The 10457-nt window shown below is 33.6% G+C and overlaps 1 protein-coding gene across 1 annotated transcript; it reads right to left on the minus strand.

Moving 5' to 3' along the window:
• Positions 1–307: 307 nt before the first annotated feature.
• LOC111999443 (auxin-induced in root cultures protein 12) lies at positions 308–1416 on the minus strand. Its single transcript, XM_024031570.2, has one exon. It carries the CDS (start codon positions 1313–1315, stop codon positions 581–583), a length of 735 nt encoding a protein of 244 aa, XP_023887338.2. The 5' UTR covers positions 1316–1416; the 3' UTR covers positions 308–580.
• Positions 1417–10457: the final 9041 nt, after the last annotated feature.

The raw sequence follows: 10457 nt of genomic DNA on the forward strand, positions 1-10457 counted from the left end.
AGTGTTATAAAAATACATGTTACGTTATTTAAATAACAAAAATTGTTATTTTACGGTTACCTAATGTTCCCCAATTTTGTAACGCGTTTTAAGTAAAGGAGGATGATTCGAACCATCCCATAAAAACAGGAGATAGTAGCCGACTTAAATATCATTGCCACCTATCAAACGTGAAAAGTTAGATCTTTGTTCAAATAATTTTGTTCCTCTTCAACGGTGGCAAACAAAGGAAAAGTTAGATCCGAAGAAAAGGCCAAATTGGTACTACTCTAACTTTCTTTTGTCGTGACTTCACAGTTCCCATAAATGAGAGAAACATTTTCCTTTTCCTTTTATTAAACAAAAACACAGTTCCCAGTTCCCACAACACTTTAATCAATGTACATAAATTCATCCCCTTGAATTTCAAAATAAAACTACTTTCTCATTGATTAAATCAAATACAGATAAGATAACAAAAATAAATAAAGACTACAACTACTACTCCTTTTTTTTATTAACACCAAATACCTCGTTTTTCACCCGATACAAATCTTGACCAAATCCAAGAACATCAAAATCTCCAACCAAACTAGTAAACTCAGAGACACATCAAACTAGCAACACTCACAAACGAAAACAACAAACCCATGTTGAAACCCACAGTAATTCTTGAAGTTGAACTTGGAGTAGAGCCATTGCTGGGTGCAGGAGATCCAGGAGGCGAACTGGACCCAGGTCCAGGTGCAGGACTAGCAGTAGGAGAGGTGGACCCACCGGACCCCAAGTGTAGGACCCCAACAGACTTAAGATTATCACCCGTTTTAGGATGGACCCCAGGTACACCTTGTGTAATAGGACCCACTTGCCAAACTTGGTTAATCTTCTCAGTTTTATCAGGCAACTTCCACTTAGCGAAGATGGTGATTGTGCCGCCGACTTCCTCGGAAGTCAAATCGGAAACCTCGTACAACAACTTTGTGCCGGAGGAAGGGACGTCGTAGGAGGTGATGTTGTATGTTTTGACAGTTGTAGCGCCGTTGGATTTGTAAGCTAAGAGAGTTTGGGACCCAAGCATTTTTGGGGAGGATGGGTTGATAGCCCATGCGACCCACCCATCGGCTTGTGTTGGTTTAGCTGAGAAAGCCATGGAGAGTGTTGAATTGGACGCAGTGTACGTCCAGTGAAGGTAGGCACTTAGGTATGTGAGGGCATTGCAATTACTGAAGACCTTGTTTGTGAAATTCTGAGAGCAGGTTTGAGATTCACTAGGTGAAACCATCAAACCCACCACTACCACCAAAACCCAGATCCCAGATTTCGCAATGGTAGCCATGGATTTGAGTTTGAGAGAGAGAGAGAAAGATATCTGTGTGGTGGGCTTTCTGGGAGTAAAGGGGAGGAGTATACATATATAGAGAGAGAGAGAGAGAGAGAGAGAGAGGTATCAAATTATGAGTGGCTGTGGAAAAAAGGGTGTGAAAATATATTGGAGTGAAGTTGGCCCTAAACGAATTGAAAAATGACACGTAGTGGAATTGATGTAACATGTGTTGTGGCGTCTTTTGGGTGGGTTTAGTAAATTTCGACGTTGTCCCGTTGCCTTTAGTTTTTTTCAAAGTAGGGTTCGGTTGCTACGTGTATTTAAAAATTAAAAATTATTATTTGAAAATATTTATAGAAATATATATGGTTAAAAATATGTGTTAAAATGCGTAAAATATTATTTAAAAATTAAAAATTGTTGTTTGAAAACTATCACCAAACACCCCCTAAACCTTAAGGGATCACTCTCACTCTCCATTTCAAATAGTGGGACAAAAATGGGGTCAGGTTTTTTAAAATGTCATTAATGAATAATAACCTTTTTTTATTTTCCAAAACTAAGAGTGGGACGGTGTAAATTTTTTGCGTTATCGTATATTTGGCATTATGAGAAAGAAGTAAAGTTAGAAAGAACAAATATTTCTTAACTTGGCGTATACATTCACTCAAAACTTTTAGAAAACAACTTTGTCTCAACTCCCCATTTTTTTCAATATGGTCCTTTCGTCAACTTTTATAAAATGAGTTGCTATTAACTTATTAAGGGTCTAAAGACTCTAAACTTTAGCAACAAAGTGAAAAAGAAAGATTTAATAAGAAATAGGATGTAGATTTAAAACTGCAAGTTATATGACCCAAAAAATTAAACTAATTAAAGTTAATTAATATTTCTTGTCAATAAATGCTTTATCTCTCTCTCTCTCTCTCGGATTTAACTTCGCACATTCCTCCAGTTGGAACATGTTCTACTATGTACTAAGCCTTCTTAGCTTCTTAACGTTGTCTTCCCATCAAATTGATTCCACGAATCATTTCCTTTGCTAGATGCCACAAGGCCATCATGCGACAATGATCCTAGTCTATGTTTGTGTTGGAAAAACTGGTTTTGCATCTCATACAGAACACATAACGGAAGCAACAATCATGGATCTACTACATTCATGAGAGATGACATATAACCTTGAATTCTAGAACAAAGAATAAAATGTGTACCTTGATGCAGTGAAATTCAAAACCAAGACTTGAGAATACCTTTAATTTTCATCTTAATTCCACATGATGTCCAAGAAGTGTAGTCTCTCAATCAGTCTTTTTGTACGTTGATTCTCAAAGAAATTTCTTCTTCTTCTCATTGTGGAGAAAAACTAATTTCTTTTCTTTTTATCATACGTAGATTCTAACTACCATGATAGTTACTTTATTTAATAACTCTTATTAAATAAAAAACTGAATATCTAATTGGGTTAACGTTTTGGGCTTACCCAATTAAGCTTTAGTTTGTGACTTGAGATGGGACCAAAGGGAACAAAAAAGTCTCTTAACTCCAATGGGCCTTGAGCTTTTCTGTCAACTCTTGACAAGTCCAAAGTTACCATTAATTATATTCAATACCACTATAAGAATATAACTGTATTCTAGGCCTTATTAATAAATTATATCCCATCCCATCAAAAATAAATAAATAAATAAATAAATTATATCCCAAGACTTTATTATACATGCAACCCATTCATTAAAATATTTGTAGTAATACAAAGTCATGAATTAGACTGCCACTTTGAAGATTACTACATCTTAATTCTTGAGTACCCAGTTTAATCCTTTATGTTATTCATCATATATTTATGAAATCCAATTTCATAAATATATACATTAGTAACTCCATACTAAAATGGTTGAGCCCAACACTCTGAATAACCAAACTTATTAAACTTATCTCAAGAGAATATTTTATATTTCCGTTAAGATATTATGAATTCCATTTTGAGAATAGATGTTCCATCAACACTAAATGCGGCCGCCCAATATACTGAGATTTTGACCGTAACTTATAGATCTCACTCCTAATATATCAAAGCAACTTACATCTTATAATCAGATCCATTATTCTCTCAGGATTTAGAGTCGATGTAAATAGAAGTTGTAAGATTTATTATTTATTATTTATTTGATAGTCATTAGAAGAATAATAAATCTCACAGCGGTCCAGTTCAATATTTCTTAACTCTAAAAACATATCAATATATCAATTAAAAGTCTCCACTTTCATGATCAAGACAAATCATCTTAGTTGATATGTTATAGTCTTCACAGATGAAATGGCCAATTTCATCACCGATTACGAACTAAAATTCTAAGTTTACAAAGAACTTGTGATTTATATCTTCTATGACTTTTCACATAAATCACATACTATGCATCTCATGGACTAAGATAATGTCTCATTAGTTTATTTACAGATAGTCCCATATAATTAAATTATTTAATTATTTATGACATGCCAATAAATTGGATTTTAGGGCATAAACCCCAACAGTCTGTAGTGACATCAATATTGAATATCCCCGCCATGACTATTAAATATTAGCATTGATACATTATGTTGAAATATGCTACTATAGATATGGAAGCGGAAGCATAAAGTATAGTACACAATAACACAGGAAAGTTACGTTTTTCAACCTAACGGCTTACATCCATGAAGGATGCCCTAAAAGGCTACATCTTTAATATATTATAGTAAACTAAACCCTAAACTAGAAGAAATGCGTTTGGGCCTATTACCTTGGGCTAACATATCTCTAATACCCCCTCTCAAACTCAAGATGGAAGATTGATGAAACCTTAAGATTTGATAAGGTTTAGAAGATCCCTTGAATGAAGTTTGGCTCTATGATAGTGGTTTGAGGAAGGTAATAATCTTGTAATGTTGATGCGATTTCTAATGGTAGCATTACTATACCGGAAAATTTTGACGATAGTAGTGGAAAGTCAAAGAAGATGAATGCAGCGAAAAAGGAAGACAAAAATTGCTCTTAAATACAATGTAAGGACAGAAAACCATGACCATGGGAAGATGGCTTTGATACCATGTTAAATATTAGCATTGATTCATCATGTTGAATATGCTAGTATGGATGCGGAAGTAGAAGTATAAAGTATATAACACAATAACATACAAGAGTTACGTAATTCAACCTATACAGCCACGGAGGAAATCCTAAAGAGCTACATCTTTAATATATTAGAGTGTAGTATAAATCTATTTTACAATGAACCATAACATGTGTAATCATAGTAGGCTAAATCCTGAATTAGAAGAAATGGACTTGAGCCTATTACATTTTGCTAACATATCTTTGACAATGACAATAGCTATGTTAGCATTTCTTGTTATTGTATTTGTAACATGTTTGAAGCTGTGATCTAGGGATACTTAGGCGAACAAGTTAGACCATGCAATTAACATTTCTTTAGAATGGTTCGACTGATAATATTTTCCCTCTTAGATTAAAGCTTTTGCGTTGAAGTCACTGGTAAATTGGTCTTATTTATACTGCTATTTAAGGGGCTTCTTCTGTTTAGGATCCTCAATTTTGATGTCTAAAATATCCTCAAATTTACCAGTCTACGAGGTTTAAATAATAGGATTATATATGTTAAAATTTCTAATTTAAAAACTTCTAAATTTTAGCTAAATTAAAAAAAAAAAAAAAAAAAAATCTCCTACCTGCACATTTCTCTCTCACGTTAGTCGTCAAGTACTAATACAACTTCTTCTTTTTTAAAAAAATTAAAATAAAACTGTTTTTTTCTTCCCACAAACATATCATTCAAAAGTACCATTTTTTTTATTATCACTAAACTGATTTTTTTCGCAACTCCACATTTCTCTCTCACATTAGAAGTGAAGTACTAATACAACTTCTGAAAATAAGAATATAACTATCATGAGTAAAACGTGTAAACCCAAGAAATAAAAAATAAAAAGCATTATCGCACATGCGCGTGATGAGGCTAGTAGAATATAATGGACATGAACTCATGTCATGCAAACAAGGTATAGCATCCAAGCATGGGAAAAACAAGATATGAGTATGTTAAAATTAGAACAATAGATCTAGCAATGAGGGTTTTGGAAACAAAATTTGATCATTTAAACCTCATGTGAACATATGGAAACTGTAATTCTAAAGGCTAGAATATTAATTATGTTTTTCCAAAGCAAGGTCGAAGGGTCCTATAGGATTGAGCTCCTATCTCTATGGGCAGCACCTCCTTCCTTTGAATGTCCCTGGGAATTTTCTTATTGATCTCAATAATATTCAAACAAAGCAACACGATGTTATTTGATGATTAATTGATGGTTGGTGTCCAATGGCTCGATTTGAATATCCTAGGAAGCTAGGGTTTTGTGTTTGATGTGGGAAGATGATGGGAATTATTTTTGGGATATTTCTAGGGTTCTAGCAAATATTGTAGCTTTTGAAAATAAATAGAGGTGGAGGCCTTGGTTGTTGGGTTTCAATCAATTTCTAACTACCCAATTTTCCAATTATCTATTTATCTCGTCTATTGATTATATAAGTGTGTACATAAAACAAATTGAAGAAAAATCATGTCAGAACACTAGAGTGCTAATTGGCATTCTAATTTTAGTTTGAGTTTCGATTAGCACCATGTGTTATAATGCCAATCCTTATCCTATTTTTATTTTTATTTTAGTTTTTTTCATTAGCAATTTTTTATATAAATATTAGATGGGACCTTATTTTTAGAAACTTTAGGGTTAGATAATATTAGTGGATATTTAGGAACTTCTAAATTTTAATTTTTTTTTTTTTTTTACAAAGATAGTCAATTAATAATTATAAAAATAAAATAAAATAAATTCTCTACTAAAATTATCCCATTTTTGCACTATTGTCTTAAGCCTAGTGAATATTATATTTTTGCAAAGATAATCTTTTTGCAAGGGAGGAATTATGACATAATTAATTCTTTAAAGAATCAATCATAATTTATAATTACACTTCATCATTCACACAAAGTATTACTATCACCCCAATTCTTGCAAAAATTATTTATAATTCTTTAGAGGTTACAAAACGAGGTGTTTACAACCATACCATCTACACTTTAACATTCGCAACTTCATTGCTATGCCATCTATCGCGTCACTATCATGCGGAATCTTGCCGTGTTAGCTACCATGTCAACATTGTGTCAATATTGCAATATCATGATATTAGCATCCACTTTGTTTGTTCCTGAATCAAATTTAACCTGACCTGCAAACTCGATTTCACATATTAGGAATCATGCCATGTACACTTGATCTGCATCCCTAATCAAACAATTTGAATCACGCTGACAGGTGCTGTATGGGTGTAAGTCCTGTGGTGTGTGCACGTGCTAAGGCTGTGCTGAGCTAGAGGCAGTTANGGAGGTAGTTAAAGGCTGAGCTGAGTTGGAGTTAGTTAGGTAGTTATTGTGATTAGTTGTTATGCAGTTAGTTAATGGATGAATCAGATTGTATAAATAGATTAGGGAATGAATTGTAACTTGTAAGGACCATATGTGAAATGTATAAACTTGCTCTTCTTTTCCCTTGTTTCTTCCTCATCTCTTTTTCTTCCTTCTTCCTTCCTTTTAGCTCTGTTCTTTAAGCGCTTGGAGGCCTACTTTCCCTCGAAGAAACTACCAAAGTGTTCTTGATTTCAGTCATATTATCAGGATCTTATCACACGCGTACATACATAATCCTCTGTTTCAGCTACATTGAGTCATAGCCCTTTCTTAACCAAAAAAAAAAAAAAATCAAACTTGATTTTTGATGGATCAATCAAAGGACATTTTGGCATTTTACCCCTTTTTTAATTTTATTTGGCATTTTGCCCCTATTTCGAAATTATATAGGTGCGTGTTTCGATACTCAATGACCCTAAAATCGAGTTACTTAAAGTACTCAATTGGTTTAAAATCGAGTTATGCCCGATCAAACTTAAAAAAAATATATAAATAAATAAAATAAAAATAAAATTGTATGGAACTTGACTTCCTAGAAATCAAGTTCCATGCAAAAAAAATTTTAGTGTCATCACCCTCATACAATGTTCAGGGAGCTCTATAGTGGCGTTTTTAACCTCTATAGTGATGTTTTAAAGCCTTATAGTTGCGTTTTCCTGCAAAAAAAATTTTTTCCCTAAGTGTCATTGTCCCATGTCAGGTTCAAGGAGTCCTATAGTGGTGTTTTTAAGCCCTATAGTAACGTTTTTGAGCCATATAGTGGCGTTTTCCTGCAAAATATTTTTCCTTAGTGTTATTGTCCCATGACAGGTTCAAGGAGCCCTATAGTAGCGTTTTTAAGCCCTATAGTGACGTTTTTTAGCTCTGTAGTGGCGTTTTGGAACTCGATTTCCATAAAATCGAGTTCTATGCAATTTTTTTTTGTTTTTTGTTTTTTTTTAATTTGATCAGTCATAACTCAATTTTAAACTAATCGAATACTTTAAGTAACTCGATTTTAGGGTCATCGAGTATCGAAACAGGGATACACACCTATATAGTTTCGAAACAAGGGTATAATGCCAAATATTTTTGCCCAAATGGGCAAAAGGCCAGAATGTCCATCAATCAAATGATGTTACCCATTCATTCACAATTGTTTTGGAAAGGCCCATATAGAGCCCACATATCATTTGTGGGCCCACATATCATGATATTACCATCCACTTGGTTTGATCCTGATTCAAATTTAACCTGACTTGCAAACTCAATTTCACATATTAGGAATCATGCCATGCACACTTGATCTACATCCCTAATCAAAAAAATCACGCATACATACATAATCCTCTGTTTCAGCTACATTGAATCATAGCCCTTAACCAAAAAAAAATCAAATTTGATTTTTGATGGATCAATCAAATGACGTTACCTATCCAATCACAATTGTTTTGGAAAGGCCCATATAGAGCCCACATATCATGTGTGGGCCCATAATGGTTGTGTCATAGGGAGAAAATTGTGGTTGTGTTAGTGACTTGGTGTTATTGGTGTAATTTTCAAGCCGGTTTCAACGAGAAATGAATTCGATGATGATTTTGCTTCTAGAATTGAAGATTGGGATTGCATTTAGTGAAAAATCCTGTTATGGTTCATCAATACTATTGCTCCCTTTATCAACAATCTCTTGTTATGAGATAACCAAAGCAGCTTAAAACTTCTTTCCCTTCTTGTAATTGCACACTCACGATGCACATTCAAAATGCCAAATTGAGACCAAACTTGATCAGATTTGCCAAGAGCCAGGTTAGTACATTTCTCATTTTTGTACTCAAAAAGTCAAAACTTGTACTTGATAAGAACAAACTCTTGCAGATCCACAACTAAAATATGAGGATGGTATTGCACTCTTCGCCAAATGTTGTGATCATCATGCACATCATGATGCCTCTTCTGGATTATTTTGAGCCTGCACTGGCTTCTTCACTACTACATCAAACTGGATGTTGCTATCACCGAGCTCATATCTAAGGAAAACTAATGATCTGCAATGCACATTCACCCCTTTTGTGTAACAAAGAAACCAATTTTGGATCCCTTCTCACTGGACAACTATTTTGTGATCTTCCTCTAGTTTCTCCCTTCAATTCCATTGCCATTGAGGCAATGATCCACCGGGTTCTATCTTGCTCTTCCACTTTCCTTTTTGTCACTCAAGTACCACCTCTCAGTTCATTGTAATCATTTGAAGTTTAATGCCTCTCTATTGTTTCACAAATATCCTTAATTTCTAGTTCTGGCATTTATATTGCTGATGAATCTCATATGCCTGTCAATCATATAGGTTCTATTGCTTCCCCTAACTTATCTATTTGTGATATTTATCTTATTCCAAAGTGTTCCCCTTATCTTCTTTCGGCTGCACAAATTTGTGAACTTGGTCTTAACGTACATTTCACTTAATTTTGGGCATAAACGTGTTCACCAAGTTTTGTAAATTGTAACATTTCTTGAAATCAATGTACTAATGTATAATTCAATATCATCTCAAGAGAAGTTCTTGTTGAAACTCTGCTATTATAACGTTAGCATGCATACACTCTTTCTTTAGTCTTTATACCAATAAGAAATATGATAATTCAATGAAACTATAGAACTTTATCAACATCTACCTCAGTGAAGATTTAAACAATGGACCAAGTAATTTGGTTATAGAAATTCATACCCAACTTTTTCATCTGCTCAGGTTCCTTCACATTCTCCAAAGGACTGTTGTTTATACATGTACAGATGATGTAATACTTATGCTCACCACCCAACGGAAAAAGACAGTGTTTTGATTAGGACTATTCAGACTCCAATCAGAATGGACCAAATCACACTGTGTAGCCCTCCTTGTTTTGATAATGATATTGTAGACTCTTCTGGAGGCCTACCAGAAAGATAACAATGATTTTGATACTCTTTTTCCTTGCAAATTAGGCCAACTGGGCCATGATTTATAACAAAATCGTTTTTTATACTAGTTCTAACTCCAACCTTTTTTGTCCTGCCTTTTGAGCAACACCACTAATTACAAAATTTCTCCTCATTATTTCTTCTCAAAATTGCTTTAACAGCTTTCAATTTAGAATTCAATTGATTCAAAAGAAACTTAATTAGTAGTAGCACTTATCGTGCTCCCAAGGTAATTTAATCAATGAAATTGATCCCAAGCTAATATATCAAAACAATAACATTGTTAAAGCTATTATTATCATAGGTAAAATAATAGTGTCTATAGGAAAATTTGAGAAGAGAATATCCTGTGCTTTATTCCGTGCTCTGTTTTTCACTCCTGTTTGTTTCTTCTTCCTCCCTTTCTTTATCTATCTTAGTAATATTTATTTAATTATTAAAAATCTCTTCTTAATCTAAATTGAAATTGGATATTTTCATTTTCAAAAAGGTTTAAGTCTTAAATCTCATAAATGTCAAAACTACCGCTGCTTGCTTTCTAATTTTAAATTCAAAATTGGGACATTGACCATGGACAAAAGGTTAATAAGAATGATTAAACTCATTAAAGAGTAATGTTATGGACAAAATACTTTTCAATTATGAGCATGACCTATTGTGATTAGAACATTGTTACATTGGGTTTA

Source organism: Quercus suber, unplaced genomic scaffold (assembly GCF_002906115.3).
Source record: "Quercus suber isolate HL8 unplaced genomic scaffold, Cork oak 2.0 scaffold_781, whole genome shotgun sequence".
Classification (NCBI taxonomy): Eukaryota; Viridiplantae; Streptophyta; class Magnoliopsida; order Fagales; family Fagaceae; genus Quercus; species Quercus suber.

Coding starts and splice junctions, on each gene's coding strand:
- LOC111999443 (XM_024031570.2), bottom strand. CDS start 1,315: ATGGCTACCATTGCGAAATCTGGGATCTGGGTTTTGGTGGTAGTGGTG.